We start from the raw sequence: 25,704 nt of genomic DNA, 5'->3' as shown, positions 1-25,704 counted from the left end.
AAATGACTCTGTCTAATGTGAAAGCTCTGCAGACTGTTTTGGCATCTTTCTGCTGATTGTCCACAGAGTTAATGTGCCAGAGTTTGATACTTTTCTGAGTAGTTGGCGGAGACCAAAACAGAGATAAAGGGAGAATGAATATTGGACTGGAGTTGTCAGAAACAAAAACTATAAACTAATGCTAGTGTTGCTCCATTCTGGATGTGTGAAAAGGCAACTGTATGTTATTGCCACAACAACTTAACATGTCAGTCTCGTGTTCATAAAGTGTAAGTAACCATGTGTTTGTGTCCACGCAGCTGCGGTGGAGGCGTGTGTCCTGCACGGGCTGAAGCGGCGAGCGGCAGGCTTTCTGCGCAGCAACAAGGTAGCGGCGCTCTTCATGAAGGTGGGGAAGAGCTTCGCCCCGGCCGAGGAGCTGTGCAGGAAGGCCCAGGAGCACGAGCAGATCATCGAGACAAAGTGAGAGACGCTCACGTCACAGCCCGTCCTCACACATCACAGCAGGCTTCAAAGCGTACATCAAAGCACCGCGCCAGCGAATCAAACAAACGGCTGTCTGCGTACTTGAAGGGCGATTTTTTAATATGAAAGGCTTTTAAATAATTCATGTTAATGAGCTTTTATGAACGATGAATCACTGATGCCATTAAGCTAATGTGGCTGCAGTTTTACTTAATGGAATTTTTAAAACATGTTGTACTAGTTTTGTGTAAATTCAAACTCTCGTCATCTGCAGACGAAGCCAGAGCTTGCAAAGTCAAGACAGCTTCCGCAAGATACCGCGACTGCCCAGCCTCAACCCGCAGGGGGTCAAGAACCTGTGGATCCGGACAGCTCTGTTTGAGAAGGTGCTGGACAAGATCGTTCTCTACCTGGTGGAGAACAGCAGGTACGTTAAGAAAGGGGCCGATGTCCGTCTGTAAATCTGTTTGTGTTACAGGAACAAAATGCCCCTTTCACATTTGTCTTCCAGTAAATACTACGAGAAAGAGGCTGTTCTAATGGACCCCGTGGACGGACCTATCCTTGCCTCTTTGTTAGGTAATTATGTGACATTGTAAGCATTTGTCTCCTTTATTGACAGTGTAAGTACCCACTACAAGAACATTACAGTTCCCCTTTTATTTCTGTCCTTCTCCCAATTTGTACTCACAGCCAGTTCCTCCTGTACTGCAGCGTTTGTTGTTGCAAACTTCAACTGTTTACCAGAGGAGGTTGTAGACTGTTCAGAGACACTAATCCCTCACTGGCTCCCCACCAGTGAGCACTGATCAGTTTTTTTTAAAGTGTTGTCAAGCCAGAAGCACAGCTGCTGGGGACTGAATTAAGGTCTCAGCTTGATTAACAAGACAAGAAAGCAAAAAAAGCCTCACAAAATCATGTTTAAATTTTGTTTTTGCTTTTTTGCTTGTGATTTTTTTAATTATCTTCACATCTTCGAGTCCCTACAAAGTATTCAGACCAGAAAAACAATCACTCTTTGAGCTGACCACCACCTGTAGATTTGTAAAACCTGTAAGGAGGCGTTACAAAACCAGAACTTACCTTAATGGGTGTTTACTGTGTGTCTCTGCAAGGAGGTGGAGCTGTTAGGGCAGTACGGAGGTGCGTGTGTCAACTCGCTGTCAGAGAAGAGAGCGTGAATTGTGGCTAGTGTTCATAATCGATACGTATATTTGGATATTTCTGACGACACTAATGCTCATTGATCTTTAAGCTAATCCGATGCTTATCATCAGGTTACAGAAATCTTTCAGCGGTGTCTGCACCAGTGTCATAGTAAAAAAGAAAACCTGATGCCTGCACGAAAAAATCTATTTTCTTAGCTCGATAGTGAAACAGTAAAATTCGACACATAAAATTAATATCTGCCGTGATCTTTTATTATTTTATCAAGACATTGCTGATGAAACAATAAAAGAGGTGAATGTAAGGAATGTTCATCAGTTTGTGGGTGTTTTTATTGCAAATGTGGATCTTCTTGAGCTCATTCAGCTCAAGAGCCACATTTCATTGTGCATCATGCATTGTGTGACTCGCACTGGTCTTGGCCTTGACTCTGTCCAGTCTGACTTGGTCTCGACTGAGTTGGTCTTGACCACAACACTGGTGTGCACTGTTTAACTGTCCACCTTCGTTGTCACAGTGGGACCTTGTGCTTTGGAGTACACAAAGATGAAGACGGCCGACCACTTCTGGACCGACCCGTCTGCTGACGAGTTGGTGCAGAGACACCGCATCCACGGTGGCCACTGCAGACAGGACTCTCCCACGAAGAGGCCGACACTGTGTGTAAGTACAACAGCAGAGTTAGTGCCAGGCTCTTTTTTATTCTATCCCACTCGTAAAGAAGATATTACATATTGCGGTTTATTAGCAGGCAGGCAGAGTTTCACTGGTGCATCTGATCAGTTATATTCCCTTCTGAGTTGCTGTCTGTGTGATTAAAGAGGACCTGCTATGATTACTGTGCAAAGTGAAGCACAGCACATCCCAGGAGAAAGAACAGACTGTTTCTGAGACCTTCGCACTTGCTCAGTCTTCAGCATATCAGCAAACCAGGTCAACTCGGCCTATCTTACAACACCACAATACACTTTACAGCCGTGTGTTGCTGTGTATGTATGTGCAGACGTAGACGAGGGACGGTGCAGCGATGCGCATCAACAAATGCTATATTTCTCATTTTCTTACTGGCTGGCTGTGACTCATTCTGCAAGGAGTCACGATGTTTTATTATCTGATACGACGTATTTTGTGTCCGTGTCGTTCAGATCCAGAAGCGGCACTCCAGCAGCAGCATGGATGAACGCCCCTCCCCCTCGCCATCAGCTCGTGAATATGTGGAGTCCCTGCATCAGAACAACAGGGTCACGCTACTGTTTGGCAAAAACAATGTGCTTGTACAACCGGTAACTGTTTGATTCCTCTTGATCACTCATATATGTAGATATGAAACTCTCTGGAAGTAATATCGAATAAAAAAACCTCCATCCTCGTTGGCTGTTTCAGAGGGATGACATGGAGGCCGTCCCTGGTTACCTCTCTCTGCACCAGAACGCTGACATCATGACCCTGAAGTGGACGCCCAATCAGCTGATGAACGGCTCCGTCGGAGACTTGGACTATGAACACAGGTGCAAAATTATCCAGCTGCAGATGAATCATGAATTATGGTGATTGTGTCTGTCTACAAAGCCGGCGTCTGACAATATGAACAATCCCTGTCTGATAATCTGACGTTTATTGTGCTTTCTCAAGGACAAGTAAACGCTCTGCATCATTTCTTCAGTTTTTGTTTTTTTTTGTTGTTGTTTGTCTAAAACCCGGCTGTTGCTGAATAATGCAGCGTGTTTGTGTGTGGCTCAGGGGCTCAGTGTGCAGCCGATCTGATGAGGCCTATTTTCAGCACACCAGCAGCCAGTAGATGGTTTATTGACTTAGACAATGTAAGACATTTCTCAAACCAGCAAACCGTGTTATGTTCCTGTGCCTGCACATGGTTTCTCTCACCCAAAAAAAATCGATTACTGCAGTAGTCAACTGTGTGTCCGTTCATCTGTGTGCACACTCCTGACTGCTTTCTTTATGATCTATAAAAATTAATGTTGCGTGAGGTTTTGATGAACACACTTGGTTTGTTTTTGAGCTGGTCTAGTCTTGGATTTTATTTTACTGACTCTGTATTTTATTCAATGTTTTTCAGTGTTTACTGGGACTATGCAATGACGATCCCTCTAGAGGAGATAGTTTACTTGCACTGTCACCAACAAGGTGAGTCCACACGATCAGGCGGCTAAGCTAAAAGCTGTCTGTAGTGGGTGCACAGGCTCGACTTTCCATTAATTAATGACTGATTGTCCTTTTTTTGGGTGAACTTATCCTTTATCCTTATCCCTTGCGACTCAGTTCAGGCAGACAACTCGAGCTGCACCATTATGCACATGTGACATGCCCCCTTCCTCAGACTCATCTGTGAAACACACCCTCCCAGTTTGGCGGTCTATTTCCAAAAAATTCCCAACTCTCCCTCTGCCCGTCCCTTGCGTCAGTATTGCAGCACCATCATCATCATGGCATCCACCTCCAGGCTCCGACTGGGTGGCTCAAGATGTTTTCGCTCATCACTCCCCAGTATCTCTGTGTAAACATATCTGCGGGGAGTAATGAGATCGGGAGTTGTCTGACTGAACTCACGTGTCTTTACGGCCTTTTCAGATTATTATCATTGCAATTAAACGTAGCCGTCAATAAAACATCATCACGGATGATTAAACAAGGTAATCATCTCCTGTGTGTACCTTCCTCTAGTTGACAGTGGGGGGACAGTGGTGCTGGTCAGTCAGGATGGGATCCAAAGACCTCCGCTTCGCTTCCCCAGAGGAGGCCATTTGCTCCAGTTCCTCTCGTGCCTGGAGAACGGCCTGCTTCCCCACGGCCAGCTGGACCCTCCACTCTGGTCCCAGAGGGGAAAGGTCAGAACAGAAGGTCCTCCTTTGCCAAACACAGATATGTATAATAGGCATTCTCCGAGAAGAGGAAGCGCTAAATCAGCCTTATCCGATCAATAAATCAATAAGAAAGACATTTGGATTTGGAAATAGATGCACTGCCCGGTTGTATTCATTAGTTGGAGTGATACTGATGAAAGCATGACTTGATGTTCTCTCTGCACCACCACACAAGAGCTACCTCCTCTAATGAATGGATGATTTTGTCAGACTGTGAAAAGCATTGTATCTGCAGCTAAACTGGATAATGAAAGCCCGCCCACGCATGTTCAGCCTCTATTAATAAGCTCAAGCATACGGACACTCATCATTTTTAATTCACGTTGAGTGCTCGGCGGGGCTCTAATGGTTGGAAATGTTTTGTTGTTGGCATTTAGTTTAATCACAGTTATATTCTCAATCGCAGGGAAAGGTGTTTCCCAAGCTGCGGAAGAGGGTTCCTCAGGGATCTGGATCCACAGAGTCGGTCTCCGATAAGGAGGAGGACGAGGCCACAGACTACGTCTTCCGCATCCTCTTTCCAAACAGCCAGTCAGAGTTTGGTGAGATTCCCAGACGCATATTAATATGAGCAGCGCCCACGAGGGGCTTCTCCGCGCCGTTGCACTTTTTATGAAAATGTTGCTCGTTGTTTGTTACAGTGACTGTAACCCATCCTCCCCACCCGACTTCCTCCCTCTCCCCTCACCTGAGCGGACAGTCCCCCTGCAAAACAGGCATCCTGGTCGTTCCCAAGAGGTCCCGCGGCTGTCTGGAAGAATCCCCCTCACTCACAGGAAGCAGCTGTAACACTTGTCACACCTCGGCTCGTCTGTCAGCTTCGCCTCGCTCCCTTTAATTCGCTTGCATCTAATATCCTCTCGGCCTGTCCTGCGCCCTCTGGCAAAGTTTATTGATGTGTCCCGTTATTAAAGCCCCTCCCACTCTCTGCTACCTTGTGTCACACCTTTTTTTTTTTTTTTTTTTTACTGCATTACAGCGCGGTAACCTTTCAACCGCCAGTGGGTGAACAGCTGATTGATCGAGTGTGGCTCCTGAGCTGGGAAAAAGGCTCTCGCTCAATTCATCTTTCTCTCACGATAATGTGATTGAGTACGATGGCTTCATGCTTTCAAATTGCGCATCGTTCCCTGGTTGCATAATTGTTTTTGTCTTTATGCTTTATCTTTGCCCAAACAGGAATCAAGCACCAACAATATTGTCCTCTGAAGTGCTCTCAGCAGATCACAATTGATCAGCATAATTCTGCTTATGCAAAATGTTTTCCGGCAGTGTTTTAAATCACAGAAGTGCAAATGCAATTGTTCTTGAAAGCCCCCCGAGCGGCATAATTTTAATCTTTTAAGCGTTTTGTGTTTGTGCATGTTGCAGTGACCCCTCCAGACCTGATGGATCAGGGAGCTACGATGTGGCACCCCACTCTCAGGAAGTCCTCGTGTTCCTCTTGTTCTCATGGGAGCTTCTCTGACGGGGCGACGCCCAAGGGGTGCAACCACGAGAGGTGAGAGGAAAAACACTTCAAGCTACACTGAGTCGCTTTTAGATGGGGGATGAGGAAACTGCTGAAGGGAAACACACACTCATCTGACATCCCTTAGTGCACAACAAGAAATCCTGAACTGGGAAGGAAGCAAAGATACAAGAACCTTGCAATTAACTAGAAGACAATTATGTGACATTTACCTCACTGACAGGGAAACGTGTTGGAAAAATGAGGTGATTAGCACGGCAGATAAAATGGTTGGAGGCTGTGAGAAAAAGCTGCTGAGCCAATTTGCTCTATACGGCAGCACAATAGGTTATCATTTGAATGATAAAGGTTCGCTACAACACCGTTATAAACAGCATCTCGTATAATGCAGCAGCAGATGATTACATTTGTGAAACGAGAACAGAAAAGTCGCATTAAGTCTTCTGCGCTCTGTGCTGTTATCTTCCTGCAGGGCTCCTCTGAAGATGCTCTGCGACAACATGAAGTATCAGATCATCTCTCGGGCGTTTTACGGCTGTATGTGATCGCTTGCTGTTGACACTCACTGAAGCCTGAAAGGGGAATTCCAGTATTTTTAAACCATGGCCCTATATTTACTTATGTTTTTGTGTGTAAATGATTCATATTTAGAATAAAAGGTTTTGGGGTCCGTCCAGTAATTCGCCTCAGCTGGCAGCCGCGACAAGGCTGCAACATAATCCTTAGGGCCAACTGTGACTGACAGATTTACGTCCGCTACAAGTGTTTGTATTTGCCGCTGACAGGCTGAGGTTGTTATTTTAAGTGTTTTACGGGAACTATTCCAATAGTGAGAGACATTTAAAGAGTAGGATCCTTTCTTGTAACCAGAAACATCACCAGAGTCTCATCCAAGGAGACGTCTTGCGCTTAAATCTCATGAGAGGTGAGTTGTTTTCAGTTTCAGTTGTTGCCTCACCTAGATTGTCAAAAAATGTAATCGTCAGCCAGGAGTTTGGAAACAAATTCTTGCTGGCAGGTCTTCTTGGTAAACTCCAAACTCCCTCTCCTACAACTTATCTCTCATGACATTTCAGAGCGAAACTGTTTCTGGTTACAAAAAGGATCTTATTATTTAACCAAAAGTAAGAATCCTTTCTGTAATGTTGTCTGACACAGAATAACAAGCTCAGCCTGTCGGTGGCTAAAACAAACACTTTAAGTGGTCGTATCTTTGACAGTCGAAGTTCCCAAGGGATTACGTTGAAGCTGTGTCACAGCTGCCAGCTGAGGCAATCTACTGGAATAAATGGGGGGGCGGAGTGGCTGAGACAGACACCATTCACTTTATTACAAGACACTGTACCATCAAAATGATTTTGAAGGTGTTAGTTTAAGGTGAGAAGGCTACATAATGTTGCTTTAGATATCAGTATGTGGTACATTATATCCTTGTTTTAATTATCACTAACATCCGCAGAGGCATTAGCTAATTAACACTTCTGTCCACCAGGGTTGGCGTACTGCCGTCACCTGTCCACGGTGCGCACTCACCTCTCTGCTCTCGTCAATCACACCATCGTGGCTCCCGACGTGCCGCGCGACGCCTACAAAGGGCTCACCGCAGACGTGTGGCAGACGTTCCTCCAGGACCGCACAGTAAGCACCGCCGCTGTCACGGCACTGCGACATATGCTGTCCACACACACTCACACACACACACACTCTGTCACTCTTCTGTCTCAGCCATGTTCACTCTATACTAATCATGTGGCTCACACCATTAGTCTCACAACACTGTGCATGAAGCGTAGCTAATGGAGCCGTCAGTCACACAGCCCGCCTGTACAGTTTATCTGGACGTTTCATTTCCCAGGAGCCACGGAGAGTTTGACCTGAACGTAAAAAACATTTTTACATGTTTAATAGGCGAATAATTTTCCTATCTAAAGTCCTTTCTGTGTTTTTTATTGTTTTAATAATTGTATAATACCAATGAAATATTAGACAGTTGATTCATGTTCATGACTGAAGGCCTGAAAGATAAGTGGTTTAATTTAAAAGGATTACTTTTTCTACCAAATACTCTTAATACTATAAATGTGTTTACTTTTGAGCTATCTTATAAAACCCATGTAAATCTGCCTCATAATTAATGGAGGGCACAAATAAATCCTCTTAATGTTTGATTAAAGAGGTCATATTATGTTTTTTGGGCTTTTACCTTTACTTTATTGTGTTTTGTAGCATTTTTGTGTGTGTAAAAGGTCTGCAAAATATGAAAAAGTAATGTGAAGAAATAACATATGCACGTAACTATGTAACAGGCGTTTTATATTTATATATTTATATTGAAAAAATTTATATATAGAGCTCTAAAGCTCCTCTGCTAGCGGAGCAAACACCAACACACATCAGGTGTCCGAACTCCCAGTCTGGACTGCTAGCTTCACGGCTAACTGAGCTAACTAGTAGCTACAGTTAGAGGCAGTGTGGCGATATGCTGCTCCTTATTTGAGTATGAATATGGCAGGTGGTCAATTCTTATATAAATTGCCCCTTTAAGGTATTGATCTTGTGTCTTCAGGCGTACGAGGAGAAGGAGCTGCTTCGTCTGGTCTACTTCGGCGGTGTGGACGCCTCGCTGCGTAAGGAAGTGTGGCCCTTCCTGCTCGGTCACTACCAGTTTGGAATGTCAGAAGCTGAGAGGAATAAGGTTCGTCATTTCCCACAGTTGTGGCTTTGCTCCTATAGCATCTTCCTTCTGAATGACTGACTCTTGATCCCTCTCTCCAGGTGGATGAACAGGTGCGAGTGTGCTACCAGCAGACCATGTGTGAGTGGCTCCGCTGTGAGGAGATCGTTCGCCAGCGGGAGAAGGAGCACCACGCTGCAGCGTTAGCCAAGTGCTCTTCAGGAGCGAGCATGGACGGTTCAAGTCAGAAGATGATGCACCATGACTCCACCGTCAGCAATGAGGTGAAGCAGTAACACACACTTAGATTCAGAGGTTTAGGTTGCATAATCGAAGATACGTAGAATAAAGCGCTCTGGGGACTTGATCCATGCAATGAACTTTTATTTTTACCCTTCTTTTTCATGCATCAAATCACTGGAGAATCCCTTTAATGTCAGCTGAGCACATGAGCCAACGTATAATAAGACTGTATATCAATGAAACATTATAATATAATAATGTCTGGGCCTGAATGTCTTTATTGCCCAGTCCCCGTCCCCCCAGAGCTCAGACAGACAGAGTCTGACTCGCCTGCAGAGTGACTCCAGCAGCAGCACGCAGGTAACAAATATTCACCACGACGACCCGAACAGATGGTGTTTTTATTTTAGTCTTCCAGACAAACTGAACAGCACTTCTGTTACATGATGCTCCTGATCTTTTATGACTCACTTCCTAATATACGACTAAAGTAATGCATGTCATCTCAACTTTTTCGAACCAATACTCCTCATTCCTGCATTCTCTCTCCTGCTAGTTCTTCACATCCTCCCATCCCTTCCCCTGGACTAGCCTGCTTCCCTTTGGCTTGTTCTTTCAGGTGTTTGAGTCGGTGGAGGAGGTTGACCAGATTGAGACGGAGCCCAAGAGCGAAGAGGCCAAACAGGTGCCAAAGATGCCCAACGGAGCTCTGCAGAACGGGACGAGCTCTCCAGACTCCGGACATCCCTCCTCCCGCAACTTCTCCGTCACTTCCGGCCTGTCGGACGGCTCGTTCAGCACGGAGGACAGCGGTGCGCACGATTCAACCTCGAGGTCTGCAGCTGTCCCTCCAGCGCCTGCAGGGACTGAGAGCGAAGGTCTGACAGAGGACGCTCAGGTGAAAGGTGAAGCGAGGGACAAAGAGGACGAGGAGGGGAAAGAGCCTGATGTGACCCAAACTGCAGAAAACACCAAGACTGAGGCGACAGGTGACGACATGATACAGCCCCTGGAGGAGGGGCTGGTGAAGGAACTGAAAACTGTTGAGGAGTCTGGAGCGATTAAAACAGAGGGGTGTGAAGAGAAAGACCTGGATGCACCTGCAGGTATTAAAGGAATTACATCAGAAACAGAAAAAGAAATGCCCCATGAGGATACATCACAGCTCGAGGCAGAAACAACTGTGAACGAAGGAAAAACAAACGCAGTGGACGAATCAAATACATGTAAACCACAAGAGGTTTTATTGGCAGAAAGGAAAGAAGATATATCGATAGATCCCGTGGCTCCTGAAGCTAAAAAGACCCTTGTTTTCTCAGCAGACGCCGGGGTCTCCAGAGCCAGAGAATCGTACTTTACCCCTCAGAAAGACGACGTTGAGGTCATGACCGAATCTGATGAGTCTCCCTCAGCCATAGAGATGGAGGAGATCCCCAAAGCCAAAGTTTCCATGGTGCCTTGGAGCAGGAAGGGACGCTGCGAAGGACCGACTCTCTCCGACGACTCGGCCGCTCACGTGGAGGAGGAGCAGGGAAAGCCCAGTCCAGAGGGCACAGAGTCCATCCTGTCTGAGGAGCCGGAGATGGAGAGCCTTTACCCCAACTTTGACTCTCTGGCCGGGTCCGAGAGCACCAAGCATGAAGCCAGCTCTCAAGAATTGGCTGGGGGCCCCTTTTCTGTAAGCAGACACATTTTAAAGTCCAAACTAATTCATCCTCAAGTAAATCAACCCAATAAAGAGCCTTTTATTAATGTATTCATTGTTCTGTTTGTTTCAGCAAGAGCTTTTGGACTTGTACACATTAAATCTGCACCGCATTGAAAAAGATGTCCAGCGCTGTGACAGAAACTACTGGTACTTCACTCCGGCCAATCTGGAGAAACTGCGCAACATCATGTGCAGGTAACACACGCTGACAGAACCAGGGTTTTAATAAAGAGTGTAAACATGAAAATATCAAAACGAACAATGAACTGATACTATTAGCTGTGTACAGAAAGCCTGATATCTTTTTTTCCTCTGTGCAAAAGACCTTTATTGATTTAGGTATTAGAGATATTTTTCAGATCCGACCTGCTGATTCCTGTTTTAGCTGATTTCGATGTTCTTTCTTTCCAGGAACTATATTTGACAAAATACATAAACATTTTTGTAACCTTTCTTTAATGAAAAATGTATTAATATTAATATTAATGCAGCAGAGGAGAGGAGAAAGACAGTAGAAAGTGTGTTTGTAAATGACAGAAAAATGCTTTTAAGGCTCTCACACTGAGCTCAAATGAAACGAGTGCACATAAATTATGTAAACAACATGAAATATTTGGTTTTAATATTTTTTCTTTGGGCTGGTAGGCCGATCATGCTGAAAATTGTCCGATCCTGGTTTTTGGAAATTAAATAGCTTTTTTTTTTTTAAATATGAAGCTATATACTGTATGTGTGACCTGAAGATTAAGGCCTTTTTCTCTTCATAGCACCTTCACACCTAGAATATCCGAGGACAAAACCAAATTATATTTACACCTCAGTGAAGCCAAGTCATGTCAACGTGAGGTGTAATAATAGATTTTTGCACTTGAAGGGTAGTCGGTTTGATAAATGGTGAATATCGCTTTGAAAAACGTATTTTCACACCTCTAAAGCAGCGTATGATAAAAACAGCCGTGTTCACTTCTCTTGGTTTCATATTTCCAGTTATATCTGGAGGCACCTTGACATCGGTTATGTTCAGGGCATGTGTGATCTGCTGGCTCCACTTCTTGTCATTCTGGATGATGGTGAGTCAACACACTGAATCATGTTTCATTCTTCCCTCCTCTCTGACATCTGGTGTATTTTTACAGCTTTTGTCGGAGCAGCTTGCCCACTCACTTTCTCCCCTCTGCTTGCTCCTTTTTTCAGAGGCCATGGCCTTCAGCTGTTTCACGGAGCTCATGAAGAGAATGAATCAAAACTTTCCGCACGGAGGAGCTATGGACACTCACTTCGCCAACATGCGCTCTCTAATCCAGGTAATGCAGCACCAGTGAAGTCTTTACACATTCATTACCACTTAAATCCATTCATTAGCTGCAAACGCCCCACTCTTTCACACTTCTCCTGCACAACCAGTCTCATTATTTCTTTTTCCTGAATCTCCTCTGATCCCCTCTGTGTGCATAAGATCCTGGACTCTGAGCTGTTCGAGCTGATGCACCAGAACGGAGACTACACCCACTTCTACTTCTGCTACCGCTGGTTCCTCCTCGACTTCAAGCGAGGTAAAGTGACAGCGTGGTGCGAAAGAGTTTGTGCCAATTAGAGGAAGTAGAAGATTCGCTCCTCTTTAACAACACGCTTGGCAGCTTGCTAACAAGACATGTAGTTAGTTATTAACGCTTGGAAAGGATTTTAGAAGTCGGTAATATTTTTGGAAACCTATTCCTGGGAGTTGCTCATGAAAGAATTGGCATGAACTGGTTTGGTAATTAATTATGCTTCATACTGAAGATGTATATCTCTGTTTTCTGTAGATTTTCTCACCTTGGTGTCTCAGTATCTCCTCTCACCAATCCCAGCAAACACCTGCTTCCACTCTCTGATAACTTCACTCGCCTTTCATCCGCGCCCTCAAACACTTCCACGGCTTTGTTCGTGCTTTGTTTTTTTTTCAGAGTTGGTGTACGATGACGTGTTCGCAGTCTGGGAAACCATCTGGGCCGCCAAGTGTGTCTCTTCTAGTCACTTTGTCCTCTTCATCGCCCTGGCGCTGGTGGAGATCTACAGGGACATCATCCTGGAGAACAACATGGACTTCACCGACATCATTAAGTTTTTCAACGGTAAAACACAGAGACATCTTCTCATCCCTGCCGAAGGGGCACGCCACTGATTTTACACATTGAAGATAAGTTTACTCATGGGGAGGGGCGACTTTTTGACCTGTCGCAACAACTGTATAATGTTGCCTGTGGCTCTGAAGGAGCTTTTTCTTTCTTTCTCTGCCGCATGAAGTCGGCTCCCTGATTTCAGATTTTTTTACAAAGCCAAAAAGCTCCTCTGACTGACTTGGTTTTGTTCCCAGCCGGGGGGAGAACAGCTGTCAGTGAGCAGAACACCGGTATGATAAATGGATTTCCAAACTAGATGTTGGCTGAAATAAAAATGTGACTTGACTATAAAACATCGATGCTGTGCAGGTTTCGCAGATGATGCATCGATGGCCATAAAAAACTCTGGTATAAGAAATTACTTACTTACACAAAGAACAAATAAAATCTCCATCCCTCTCTCAGGACTTCAGTTTATTGGACTGACACATCTGTTCAGATGTTTAATGAAACATACTCAGCGGGTGGTTTGAGGTTAGCTGAGGTTATTTCTGATGTGCGCCGGTAAGAAGAACTGAACCTGCTCTGTTTTCTTTTGTTCTTTCAGAAATGGCCGAGCACCACAACATCAAGCAGGTCCTGACCCAGGCCAGAGATCTGGTGTGCAAGGTGCAGATGCTGATAGAGAACAAGTGATTGTGCTGTTTGTCTTCTTTCTCCTTCCAAGTAAAGTGTGATCGGCTGTAGCAGCACAAAGAGACAAACACACATGAGCTCACACGCACACACACACACACACACACACACACACACACTTCACACACACTACACAAGGCCTTTACAATCACAGTTTGCTGCTATGAGCCTTATTCTCTGTATTGTTTGTGTTGTCAGCAGGTGTATGAGAATATTAAGCTTCATATTTGTCAGTATGTTCAAGTGCAAAAACAAAAATGTATCTGGAAAAAAAAACAAATTTCTTTTAATTCCTAAATATTTTTATGTCAGAAATCCCGTAAGTGTCGATCTTAATCCGAGTGCACTTAATATTTTGAGATAGAAGAAGGTCTTAGTTGCACATTTCAAAACCAAAATGCAAGAGCTGAATTCAAGCAGAGACTATATTTATGAGAAATATACATTGTGATAATAGTTTATAATAGTTATTTTAGTAGTCGAAGTCTACAAGAGTGAACTTTAAATACACACGAGTCGTCCCCGTATACCTCGACCTTAATGAAGGAAAGAATGTAAGCAGACTTTTTTCGTTTTTTCGTTTTTAAACACCCAAAACGTCAAATTAATTTCCACTGATGACGGATTCAGAGCACGCTGGATCACTGCAGTCCAAAAGCAATTCAACAACCCAAAACTCGGGTTATGTTTAACACGCACACACACAAAACGTTTAATGATGATTTTAGCTTTTAGCACCGAGTCAGTGATTTAGCATCCAACAGTGTTTTTTCAATGTCTGAAACTGCCTTTGTCTGCCAAATATTATGTCTTTGTTCTGTGTGAACTGTACTGTACTGAGAGAAAACTGTGTTTAACTTATTAAAAAATATGATATTATGATAACTCTTGTAAAATCATAACCAAATCTTTAAGTGGACTTATGGATGTCTGGGCAGAGATTTATGTAAAGCAAACAAGCCTGATTTGTCTTCTTGAGTTGTGTTTCGTTATCCAGTGAACCGCTGTATATTTTTGTAAATTGTGCAGTTTACTCACCTTGATTTTTTTGTCTTCTAACGTCTGCCGCCTGTCTGTTGAATCAAATGTTTACTATGATTATGAATTAGGAAGATCAGATAAAGTGTTTTGTGTAGGACTTAGTGACATCTAGCGGCGTGACTGCAGATTGCGACTAACTGAACGCCCCTCGTCTCGCCCTTCCTGATGGTGGCCATTAAAAAATGTGTAAAATGCGAATGGCCCTCTCTCGAGTCAGCGTTTAGTTTGTCCGTTCTGGGCTGCCGTAGAAAACATGGCGGACTCTCGGTGGAAGAGGACCCTCCAGGCTCCCTCTGTAGATATAAAAGGCTCATTGTAAGGTAATAAAAACAAAAGGATTCTTAGCCCTCTCCACATGTATTTCTCAAAACGTAGCTTTTTCTATGCATTTCGGCATTTTGTACACATAAAACAGACCTTTTGGAAAAACTCCTTCCAGGGTGAAGATATTCAGAAACTCCATTTTTCAGTGTTTATGTCTTTACGGGCAGAAACTGAGATTTTTTTGGAAATGATACACACACGTTTACGGAGTATTTGAGTTTGTATGGTGATGGAATGGATGATAAACGTTATATTTAGTGAGACGGAGACCGAGACGATGGAAAAGAGACATTGTAAGACTCCTTACAACGATTCTGTGAAGAGCAGCCACGTTTCACTGCCTCGTTTGCAGTATTTTCTCTTAACTAAAGCAACCGACCGGAGTATACAATCTGCTTCCTGTTTACAACGGCGCGCGCATGCCCAGTTTAGTTTCTTAAAAAACATGTTTCCAAAAAATACCCGCGTACGTGTGGACTAGCCCTTAGTTTCAGGTGAGTGTACACTAATGAAAACATAATTTTCTGACTGATTATATTCCATTTTCACCTCTAAATCCTTTTAACACAGGGATGAAATAATGAAAGGAATAGGACATTTTTTTAAATGAATTGCAAAGGACCAGATGTTATGATGGAAACAGATTCATGGTTTTGGCAGATTCGGGGACGGTGAGGACGTTCAATAGATGTGTTTACTTTTCCTTGAATTAGTCCAAATGTTGGTCTCAGTTACTGACATTCATGACGGTCGTTCATCGCCTGAAACTTCACTCAGTTGGTCTTCAAGTGTTGCTCCATGAATGTGGTATAAAGATGAACTGCTTTTGCTATCGGTGTTTCTTTGTGAATGCTAACTGCTGTCAGAAAACCTGTTTTTTTTAATTTATTGTAACATTTTATTTGCCACAGTATTTATTTATTTATTTATTCCTTGTTTCATTTTTTTTTTTTTTCATTCAGATGCTGCTTTTGTTTGTAAAGCTGATATTTTTTATTTCCTGGCCAGTTCTAAATGTTTACTGTAAAACAATCAAGATTCTATACTCAGAGTGCATTTATATATATAAATATATATATTAAATGGTATATGTTCTTATAATAAAAATATTAAAAATGGATTCATCATTATTGTAATGTGCGTTTTACTAATTAAAGCTCAACTTTTCATGTAGCACCATCATCAGGTCAACAATACTACAGACATTGTCATTAACCTCACACTTTATTTATGTTTACTGCTCATTAGCAAGTGTTAGCACACGTGGTAAGCTTTCTGTAACAAAAGCACATTATTATTATTGTGAACACATTAGCGTGCTCTGGAAAAGACAAACAACTTCTGACTGATCATATAACCAGAGGTGGTCTTCTTCAGGTCTAAGCAGTGAACACACCTGTATTTAATATACAATAATAAAAACAGAAATATCTCCTAATTCAGCTAAATAAGTAATTGAACCACCTCTGTAGTTGTATTGAGACATCTGTACTGGAGTGATTGAACTTTAAGGACACTGCAACATGTGGACACTCTTTATATTTCCTTTTCGACAGAACAGACACGACCTGTTATACGCACGATTTGCTGATTTATTTGCCAAATGAAAATATAAAATAGGAGACAATAACCAAAGAGCATAACAAGAAACTTTATTTATAATAGTGTATAATAATGTCATGTTTTGTGATCATACTTGAGAGATACAGACAGGGAATATTGCATTGTAACAGTGTAAATGTGGCAGATCTCAGAGAGATGTAAAGGACAAGATGTGGCAGCATACTGCAGTATGACATCGTTCACAGACATAGTGAAACACACCTGTGCTGAACACCACCGCTGGAGGCAGCACATTTCCCATGAATGAAACAAGTGCAGACAAACACTGAAACAAGACCAGAAGATTGAGTTTTGTCGTTATGAAGAACTGTCAATAAAGTTTTCTGCAGAGCCCGGATAGCTCAGTCGGTAGAGCATCAGACTTTTAATCTGAGGGTCCAGGGTTCAAGTCCCTGTTCGGGCGATAGTATTTTCTTTGTAGTAACTCACAAAGTGATTCATTGTGACTTTCTGCTGCCCGAAGAAGAAACAACAACGATTGAACTGTTACTAGAGACCGATTAAAATGCGAAAGACTGAGAAGATATACATATAGTCAGTTTTGAGAGTAAGACAGTCATTATATGACGGCTTTTGACTACAGTAGCCATCTTTGTATGACATACTCGCAGTGCCGTCAGCATGGCTGTAGCCTGCACTAAAAAAAAAAAACTATCGCCCGAACAGGGACTTGAACCCTGGACCCTCAGATTAAAAGTCTGATGCTCTACCGACTGAGCTATCCGGGCGCTCTGCACTACGACCAACCGTCCTCCATTTTGAATTAAATGATGTTATATTAACTTCAATTTTTAGTTGTAGTGTTGACAAATTAAGTTAATCTGCATTTTCTCATTTGTAATTTTAAATAGTACCAATTCTTTTTTTTTTTTTACTATCGTGCATTTTAATTGTTACAGGAAACGCCTGTTTATATAACCTGTGTCTTTCAAATATGTAATACCCAACGATATCTTGCTTTATATTCACCAGAAAAAACATATTTAAGATTTCCTCAGTACTTATCGACTAAAACGAGCCCGTCTGTTGTCTGCTCGGGACATACGCGAAGGAGGAAGTAAGTGGAAGTTGAACCTCTCGCTTCCCGTCGTTCTGCCTCCTCCGGGCTAATAGCTACAACAGTTAGCTAGCGTCCAAGTCAAGCTAGTTTAGACCCACAGGACTGAAAATGTGACGCTGTTTTTATACAACCTGGACATAGATAGCTGGCTCAACGTGCTGAAAATGTCGGTGTTTAGCCTCGCTGTTAGACGAACATGCCTAAAAACCATTCGACCTTCATATAAACTGTTGAACGGTGGATACTCAGGAACAAACAGAAGAAACAGCTGCCTACAGACGCGTCTGTTGAGCTCTCGACCACTGAACCCCAAGGTACATTATAATATATATATATATATATATAATTATTATTAGTTACTGGTTATTGTTTTTGTCACAGTGGGTTGGTTCAGAAGCCAATGCAGAACATAGCTGATACCTGTGTTTCATATCTTGACAGGTACCAGAGTTTCCAACATGGGAGCCAGTACCAGAGGACCAACTACCCCCGGTAACCTCCTCAACACTGGATGAATGCAAACATACTACAGTATTTGCATGGTGTTAACTTAACACCATGCAAATATTAATATTAAGTGACATAATGCCTGTCAGATACCGAGGTGAAGTTAGTTTCAGGATTTTGGACATTGACTCATCACAAAATCACACAAAGTTTTCATGTATATCACAGAACAGCAGAGATGAACAGAGATCAGTGTTCAAATGATGGGGCCTGAGTCATAAAGAAACTGTTTCTAAGCAACACACCATCTATACTTACAGCCTGCCCAAATCCCTGCAGACCTGGTGGACAAACTGGAGAGACTGGCCTTGGTGGACTTCCGCACCAAACAGGGACTGGAGTGTTTGGAGAAAGCTATAAGATTTGCAGATCAGCTTCATGTTGTTGACACATCAGGGGTTGAACCAATGGACTCAGTTCTGGAAGACAGGTACAGTAGAGCAGTGGTGGGAGAAGGTTTCAGATCCTAGTACTAGTACTACTGTATGAAAATACAGTACTACAGTTAAAAGTCCTGCATTCAGACCGTTATCTTTTAGTATATGATGTTTGTAGCAGTCCCATTGTTGCTCTGTGACATTAAAATTTCCAGCTTATCCAAGATGCTTTTTAAAGACTTTATTTATTTTATGAAGTAGGAAAATAGTCTCAACACATAAAGGAACAAACCATCCTTCAGTTTATTACAGACATTTAAAATGATCTTAGATAACCTGGAGTAGAAGTATAAAGTTGATCAAGTACAGTTGAGTAAAAGTACTCGGTTAGAAAAAACTATTTGTTTACATTTGTTGTTTACTTTTATTCAAAGTTATAAGCAAAGTGTCGTGATGAATGAACAAGAACTGTAGCTTAATTTTCAGATCTCGTTAAGCCTGTTGAATGATTGCTGTTTTGTTTTTATCTGTGCACGTTCAGAGCGTTAATCCTGAGGGCCGATGCTGTGACTGAAGGGGACTCTGCTGAAGAACTGCTGCAGCTCTCCAGAAACACAGTTGAGGAATATTTTGTGGCACCACCAGGTAAGAAAAAGACTAAATACGTTGATTTTTCAACATTAATGCACATTTTAAGATGATAAGGCAATCACCTTTTTATTCTGAGGATCATTAACTAATATCTGTTTTCTGTCCACAGGAAATATTCCTCTACCAAAGAGGGAGGAGAGGGCTGCCATGCTGACACACTCAGAGCTCTGATGTTTATGAATTTATTTTTGATATTTATTACTAATTGTTCATTTAGGAAGTTGTTGTTAAAAATAAAAACTTGCTGGTCATGGATCTAGATTGTTATTTTTCCAGTTTCATTAATCTTATTTTAGTTTCAGTATCATTTTATTGAACATGTAAGTGAGCAGTGTGTTGGCAGCCTGCGTTATGAGGAGTGTCAGGACGACAGCACATTTTAAAAGGGGTCTATAATAATTTGGAGCAATTTACAAGTAATAATTATTTTTGTTGGCCACATGTGTGCAGATTATATTGTGATATGAGAAATGAAACCTCCCTCATCTCTCTCAGTTAACTATACAAGCCTGTGGATGATTTGTTTATTAATGCTGCTGGACTGTGGATGTCAGATTTTCCGTTACAGACCAAAAGATGTGACTTTATGTACGTTCTTGAGTGTCAAAGAAAATCACAAAACGACCGGCTTCCAGCACAACACAGAAGCTCCACAGAGCCCCTTTTAGGTCCATTGTTTTGGTTTGTGAGTTACAGTAGAAACCTCATATATCCAGTTTTAATTTCGGTGTGTTAGAGTTCAATTAAATAGAAACTACTAATCTCTTCCCTCTCTTTCGGTTTAGTTTCCACATAAAGCATGTTTTCACATGTATGAAGCTTAAAATAGACGTTTAATGTGATTAATTGATTGAGCCACTCCTTGGAACAGGTGGAAAGTCCCGGTTTGACGTCATATAAGCTAATCAGGCCATCACCTGTATAAATCTACCTGTGATTCGTTCAATCAATGCCACACCTGTGTGATAAAACTTTGTTGTTACTGGTGGTTATTAAGGTGGTAAATTCCTAAACGTGCCCTGGAGCAGCACACACACACACACACTCTCACAGTAGCTGCATCATAGTTTGGAGAATGGAAAGTGAAACTTAAGGAAACTGAATGTTAAGTGAAGGGGGAGGTGTTATCAGCTGATGCAGCCTGCAGCATATAAACAGAGATGATCTGAAAGCTCTGACACAGCTGCTGCTACTGTTGAGCATCATCTGTGTGTTTGTCTCCGTCTCCAGACTGTTTTCTCAAGTGATCAGAACAAGGTAAGAATCTCTCTTTATCAACACTGTGATACTTAACTTCAAGAGTGTTTTCTAGACTTAAAAATAAAATATAAATAGACTTCTAATACGCATGTTAATTATCTTTCAGACAACTATCATCATGGATATAACCATCACTATGCTTGGTGGCATCTCCCACACCCTGAGGGTGCGCCCAGAGGACACCGTGAGCTCCCTGAAGCAGCTCATCCAGAGTAAACTGGGGGTCCTCGTACAGAAGCAGAAGCTGGTGTTTGTCAACGGTCAGAGGACTCCTCTCAGCGACGACTCGAAGCCTGTCAGCTGGTACGGTCTACAGTCCGGCTCCCAGGTGTCTCTGCTGGTCACCCAGCCGGCACCCTTCCAGGTCTTCCTCAACAACCTACAGGGGAAGAAGACCACCTATGATATCAAACCTGACGAGACCGTGAGGAACTTCAAGAGAAGGGTGGAGAGCAGAGAGGGGGTCCCAGCGGACCAGCAGAGGCTCATTTACCAGAGCAGAGAGATGACAGATGAGAAAAATCTCTCTGACTATAATGTTGAAGCCCTGGGCACCATCAACATGACGTCCCGTCTGAGAGGAGGCTGAGGACACTGCTGGTTAAATATTATCAGTAAAAGTGGATTTCCTGTAGCCTGTTGAATGAAGAACAAATAACATATTCTGTATTTTTTTACTTGTAGTTTTATTTTGAAAAATCAAAGCATTCCTTATGTAAATGTGTCATGTCTTAAAAACTTGATTTGACTTTGTGTTATTTTGTTATGTCTTATTTATGTCACTGTTACAAAATAAAGTCCCAGATGTGAATTTGAATTGTCTCTTTGCATTTCCTGTCCTGTGTTCCCTCAGCTCAGAGGTGGAGCTGCACCCTGTACAGACCACGACCACATAAAAAAGGCACTTTAGCATCGCAGGAGATAATCAGAGGAACTACTGTATGTGAGAATGATTTCAGTAGTACAGTGAACAGCTTAAAGCCACTGTGAGGAAGCTGTCTCCAGATTTGCTGTCTGTGCAAAATAATCAAAGGAAGCTTTTCGTTTCCTCACAGATGCAAAGTAGGCGTACCAAAACAAGGCGACCATGTTGGCAAAGTGCCCGAAAATGAAGACACACACAGGAAAACCACATTAGTGCTGTCAGTATGTGACTCATCATTAGTTCGGTGGCAGGATTACAGTGCAATACACGGCCTATCTGACCAAATAAGGTTTTACTAACTTCCTCTCATCGTTCTCCAAGACTTAAAACAAAAAAATGTTAATTCATGAACAATTAACTGATTTATTATGACTCAAAACTTGATTTAATGGTAGTAATTTTACATGATTTATAAAAGATTTTGATCCAACTGAGATGCAATTTGTCTTCAAATAATTCTGATCAAATAAAAGTGCAGAGCAGTGGCTGTGAAAATGCTCTTCTTGCCAGTAGAGAAGCAAAATGAACAGGTCGAACATCGGCCTTCATGATGGATGAAATACATAAACACGTGTGGTCACAGTGCTGTTGCCTGATACCGTCATAATATCACGCTGTCTGTCTGCACAGGATGAACAGTAACTCCAGCCTTTAACAAAGAGGGAGAGGTAGATTACAAACTGCAGGAGCTGCGAACAAATAGTCTAATGTCCATCTGTAATAGAGATGACAGATGCTTTCTCCATTTAAGTTGACTTATGGACACACAGACTTGCTCATAGCAGCTCAGCTCTGTGTGTCAGGTGTGTACATGACAATACTTTAGATGAGAAACTCGCAGGTAATAATATATTTAAAATCTGTAAATTCTCACTATGTTGCAGAGAATAAAAGACAGCTCATTATGTTTTACTCATCTCCTGTAGTGCAACTGTTGCTGTGCAGGCTGGTTCACAGACAGTGTGAGTGTTTAATAATCTACATGAGACCACAAGGTCAGCGAGGCTGGAAGATAAGACACACAACACACTTCTGTCTTTCTAATAGCTATCGTAAGCTTTCTAGGTTGCATCCTGTGATAACGACCGGTTGTCCAGCTGTGTCTTCCTTGTTTCTACAGCTCTTCCTAAACTTGATATTTGCCTATATTGACTTCCCTCCAGAGGTTTTGCTGTGGAGGTTCTGTCCCAATTGATTTGAGGCTGATGGGCCTTGTGTTGTGTGAGATGTTTGCATCTAAAGCTAACATCTCCTGTCCATCTTTGCAGCATAATCCAAAATATTGATTTTGAAATGTGTTAGTAACTTTATAGAGGTCATCATGAAGGCGTATAAAGCCCAAACAATATGTATCTTTTAAAGAAATACAACTGATTTTAGGATAAAAAGCTGCACAATCAGGCCTACACATTCATGCCATGACTATATTATGATACACAACAAAAATACCACTTCAATTATTTGGAATTAAGTAAAAATGTAAAAAAATTAAAAGGTGTCTTTTAGCCTGACATCTTTTAAACTTGAGTGGAAACTCTCTGTCATCGATGTTACACAATCAGTCCACCTGTAAACATTCAGTTACCTGTCAGATACACTGTCAACAGCTTCTCCTCTGTTTTTAGGGAGTGTTTTGTTTTTATGATGACCAGAAAGTCCCTCAAAGAGCTGCATCACGTCAGGAGAATGGAAACCGAAAGTTAACAAAGGCAGAGGAAAGGAAATGAATATTAAAGAAGGGGGCGGGGCGATCAGCTGAGAGAGCTCATATAAACAGAGATCAGCTGAAACCTCCAGCACAGCTGCTGCGACTACCGCAACAACATCACCTGTCCGCCTGACACCGTCTCCAGACTCTCACAGAAGTTTCCAGAAGTTTCTCGACTGCAGTTTTTCCTCCAGTGATCACACGGTAAGAAGATCTCTTTATTAACGCTTTATTCTCATTAAAAAGAGTTTTTCTACACATATTTTTAAAAATGTATTCAATTCAGTGATGGAATGTAACTAAGTACATTTACTCAAGTACTGAGATTAAGCTACAATTAGCACAGTTTTGAGGTACTTGTACTGTACTTGGAGTATTTCCATTTTACTACTACTGTATACTTCCACGTCACTGCATTTTGGAGACAAGTAGCCTATTGTACTTTTTACTCCGCTACATTTATTTGATCACTTTATTTAGTTAGTGAAGTATCAGGACCAGAGAGGAGGAAGCTTTTTTTTCATTATGTACTTCAAGAAAAAAGTCGACATTATGAGATGACTGCCTCAACAAAATGCCTTAAAAAAACAAAAAAACTTCCTCCTCTCATTTCTTTTCTCACCCCTTGGCATCGATACTCTACCTTGTTAGTCCACTAGTTACTCAGCAGATCAGACCCAAAGTAGTGCATTTTTAAATTAGGCTCATTAATTTGGTGGCATTCTGGAAAATAAAACAAAAACAGTAACAATTGGTAAAATAAATAAATAAATAAAATGCTGAATATCGGAGCTGATACTCAGCGGGTAATTGATCGGCCGTGTCTCACTCTGCAGCTAAAACAGAGGAGTGCTGCAGCAATGCACCATATGAGAAAAATAACATGTTTTTTGAAAATTAAAGTATGTGAACTTATTCTACTAGGACCCCCAAAATAAAAGTGTGACCCTGAACATTAGCACGATATGACCTCTAACACTTTCACTTATACATCAGCATATTTGAACATCACATCTTTACTTTTAAATCTGACTTTTGGGTCCTTCTAACAACATATTAATTATCTTCCAGGCTCATCATGGATATAACCATCATTATGCTGAATGGGGCGTCCCACACCCTGAGGGTGCACCCAGAGGACACCGTGAGCTCCCTGAAGCAGCTCATCCAGAGTAAACTGGGGGTCCTCGTTCAGAAGCAGAAGCTGGTGTTTGTGAACGGTCAGAGGACTCATCTCAGCGACGACTCGAAGCCTGTCAGCTGGTACGGTCTACAGTCCGGCTCCCAGGTGTCTCTGCTGGTCACCCAGCCAGCACCCTTCCAGGTCTTCCTCAAAAACGAGAAGGGCCAAACGAGCACCTATGATATCAAACCTGACGAGACCGTGGACAACTTCAAGGCCAAGGTGGAGCGCAGAGAGGGGGTCAAGGCGAGCCAGCAGAGGCTCCTCCACCAGAGCAGAGAGATGACCGGTGGAAAACTGTCAGACTACAACGTCAAGGAGCACAGCACCATCGACCTGATGCTCCGCCTGAGGGGAGGCTGAGGACTCTTTTTATGTCAGCAAGTTAATTAACTGTAGCTTTCTTTATATTCAGAATCAGCTTTATTGGCAAAGTATGTGTACACAAACAATGAATTTGACTGGTACGGTCTACAGTCCGGCTCCCAGGTGTCTCTGCTGGTCACCCAGCCGCCACCCTTCCAGGTCTTCCTCAGCAACCTACAGGGGAAGAAGACCACCTATGATATCAAACCTGATGAGACCGTGAGGAACTTCAAGAGAAGGGTGGAGAGCAGAGAGGGGGTCCCAATGAGCCAGCAGAGGCTCATTTACCAGAGCAAAGAGATGACAGATGAGAAAAGTCTCTCTGACTATAACGTTGAAGCCCTGGGCACCATCAACATGACGTCCCGTCTGAGAAGAGGCTGAGGACACTGCTGATTAAATATTACCAGTAAAAGTTAATTGACTGTTGGCTTGGTTGAATGAAGAACAAATAACATCACATTCTGTAATTTTCTTACTTGTAGTTTTATTTTGAAAAATCAAAGCATTCCTTATGTAAGTGTGTCATGTCTGAAAAACTTGATTTAACTTTGTTATTTTGTCTTGACAGTATAAATGTTATTTATAAACCACAGCATGTTGTAAACTCTTTGGACAAGTACATGTTGTAATTATGTCACTGTTTCAAAATAAAGTCCCAGATGTGAATTTGAATTGTCTCTTTGCATTTCCTGTCCTGTGTTCCCTCAGCTCAGAGGTGGAGCTGCACCCTGTACAGACCACGACCACATAAAAAAGGCACTTTAGCATCGTATGAGATAATCAGAAGAACTACTGTATGTGAGAATGATTTCAGTAGTACAGCGAACAGCTTAAAGCCACTGTGAGGAAGCTGTCCTTTCAGATTTGCTGTCTGTGTAAAATAATCAAAGGAAGCTTTTCATTTCCTCACAGATGCAAAGTAGGCGTACCAAAACAAGGCGACCATGTTGGCAAACTGCCCGAAAATGAAGACACACACAGGAAAACCACATTAGTGCTGTCAGTATGTGACATCATTCGTTCGATGGCAGGATTGCAGTGAAATACATGTCCATACATGTCTGTCTGACCAAACAAGGTTTTACTAACTTCCTCTCATCGTTCTCCAAGACTTAAACCAAAATAAATGAACAGTTAATTGATTTATTATGACTCGAAACTTGATTTAATGGTAGTAAATTTACATGATTTATAAAAGATTTTGATCCGACTGAGATGCAATTTGTCTTCAAATAATTCTGATCAAATAAAAGTGCAGAGCAATGGGC

At 42.3% G+C, this 25,704-nt stretch overlaps 4 protein-coding genes across 4 annotated transcripts; all 4 read left to right on the top strand.

Moving 5' to 3' along the window:
* Nucleotides 1-304: 304 nt before the first annotated feature.
* On the top strand, nucleotides 305-15,898 carry LOC311254102 (small G protein signaling modulator 1-like). The gene is made up of 22 exons (XM_084384508.1): nucleotides 305-462; nucleotides 740-892; nucleotides 977-1,044; nucleotides 2,150-2,295; nucleotides 2,778-2,915; nucleotides 3,016-3,140; nucleotides 3,710-3,777; nucleotides 4,315-4,478; nucleotides 4,921-5,056; nucleotides 5,886-6,015; nucleotides 6,458-6,522; nucleotides 7,478-7,623; nucleotides 8,552-8,680; nucleotides 8,761-8,943; nucleotides 9,191-9,262; nucleotides 9,522-10,580; nucleotides 10,681-10,805; nucleotides 11,598-11,680; nucleotides 11,805-11,914; nucleotides 12,067-12,163; nucleotides 12,557-12,724; nucleotides 13,320-15,898. Exons 1-22 carry the CDS (start codon nucleotides 383-385, stop codon nucleotides 13,406-13,408), a joined length of 3,534 nt encoding a protein of 1,177 aa, XP_084240634.1. The 5' UTR covers nucleotides 305-382; the 3' UTR covers nucleotides 13,409-15,898.
* A 1,567-nt stretch (nucleotides 15,899-17,465) lies between these two features.
* On the top strand, nucleotides 17,466-19,258 carry LOC311254104 (glutamyl-tRNA(Gln) amidotransferase subunit C, mitochondrial-like). Its single transcript, XM_084384510.1, has 5 exons — nucleotides 17,466-17,770; nucleotides 17,898-17,948; nucleotides 18,224-18,393; nucleotides 18,882-18,985; nucleotides 19,101-19,258. The coding sequence occupies exons 1-5, from the start codon at nucleotides 17,621-17,623 to the stop codon at nucleotides 19,160-19,162; spliced, it is 537 nt and encodes a 178-aa protein (XP_084240636.1). The 5' UTR covers nucleotides 17,466-17,620; the 3' UTR covers nucleotides 19,163-19,258.
* A 746-nt stretch (nucleotides 19,259-20,004) lies between these two features.
* LOC311254103 (polyubiquitin-like) lies at nucleotides 20,005-21,068 on the top strand. The gene is made up of 2 exons (XM_084384509.1): nucleotides 20,005-20,248; nucleotides 20,358-21,068. Exon 2 carries the CDS (start codon nucleotides 20,370-20,372, stop codon nucleotides 20,838-20,840), a length of 471 nt encoding a protein of 156 aa, XP_084240635.1. The 5' UTR covers nucleotides 20,005-20,248; nucleotides 20,358-20,369; the 3' UTR covers nucleotides 20,841-21,068.
* Nucleotides 21,069-23,957: 2,889 nt separating this feature from the next.
* LOC311254105 (polyubiquitin-B-like) lies at nucleotides 23,958-25,108 on the top strand. The gene is made up of 2 exons (XM_084384511.1): nucleotides 23,958-24,424; nucleotides 24,467-25,108. Exons 1-2 carry the CDS (start codon nucleotides 23,963-23,965, stop codon nucleotides 24,815-24,817), a joined length of 813 nt encoding a protein of 270 aa, XP_084240637.1. The 5' UTR covers nucleotides 23,958-23,962; the 3' UTR covers nucleotides 24,818-25,108.
* The last annotated feature ends 596 nt before the right edge of the window (nucleotides 25,109-25,704 follow it).

The sequence above is a fragment of the Pagrus pagrus genome (assembly GCF_965226575.1).
Source record: "Pagrus pagrus genome assembly, contig: HAP1_SCAFFOLD_327, whole genome shotgun sequence".
Taxonomy (NCBI): Eukaryota; Metazoa; Chordata; class Actinopteri; order Spariformes; family Sparidae; genus Pagrus; species Pagrus pagrus.
This window is presented reverse-complemented; position numbering and strand designations above follow the sequence as displayed.

Bases quoted from the DNA above. Each gene is read 5' to 3' on its own strand.
- LOC311254102 (XM_084384508.1), top strand. From the start codon at position 383: ATGAAGGTGGGGAAGAGCTTCGCCCCGGCCGAGGAGCTGTGCAGGAAG. The intron at 1,045-2,149 runs GTAATTATGTGA...TCGTTGTCACAG, and splicing joins TATCCTTGCCTCTTTGTTAG to TGGGACCTTGTGCTTTGGAG. The intron at 12,164-12,556 runs GTAAAGTGACAG...TTTTTTTTTCAG, and splicing joins CCTCCTCGACTTCAAGCGAG to AGTTGGTGTACGATGACGTG.
- LOC311254103 (XM_084384509.1), top strand. From the start codon at position 20,370: ATGGATATAACCATCACTATGCTTGGTGGCATCTCCCACACCCTGAGG.
- LOC311254104 (XM_084384510.1), top strand. From the start codon at position 17,621: ATGTCGGTGTTTAGCCTCGCTGTTAGACGAACATGCCTAAAAACCATT. The intron at 17,771-17,897 runs GTACATTATAAT...ATATCTTGACAG, and splicing joins CTCGACCACTGAACCCCAAG to GTACCAGAGTTTCCAACATG. The intron at 18,394-18,881 runs GTACAGTAGAGC...GTGCACGTTCAG, and splicing joins GACTCAGTTCTGGAAGACAG to AGCGTTAATCCTGAGGGCCG.
- LOC311254105 (XM_084384511.1), top strand. From the start codon at position 23,963: ATGGATATAACCATCATTATGCTGAATGGGGCGTCCCACACCCTGAGG. The intron at 24,425-24,466 runs GGCTGAGGACTC...AATTAACTGTAG, and splicing joins TGATGCTCCGCCTGAGGGGA to CTTTCTTTATATTCAGAATC.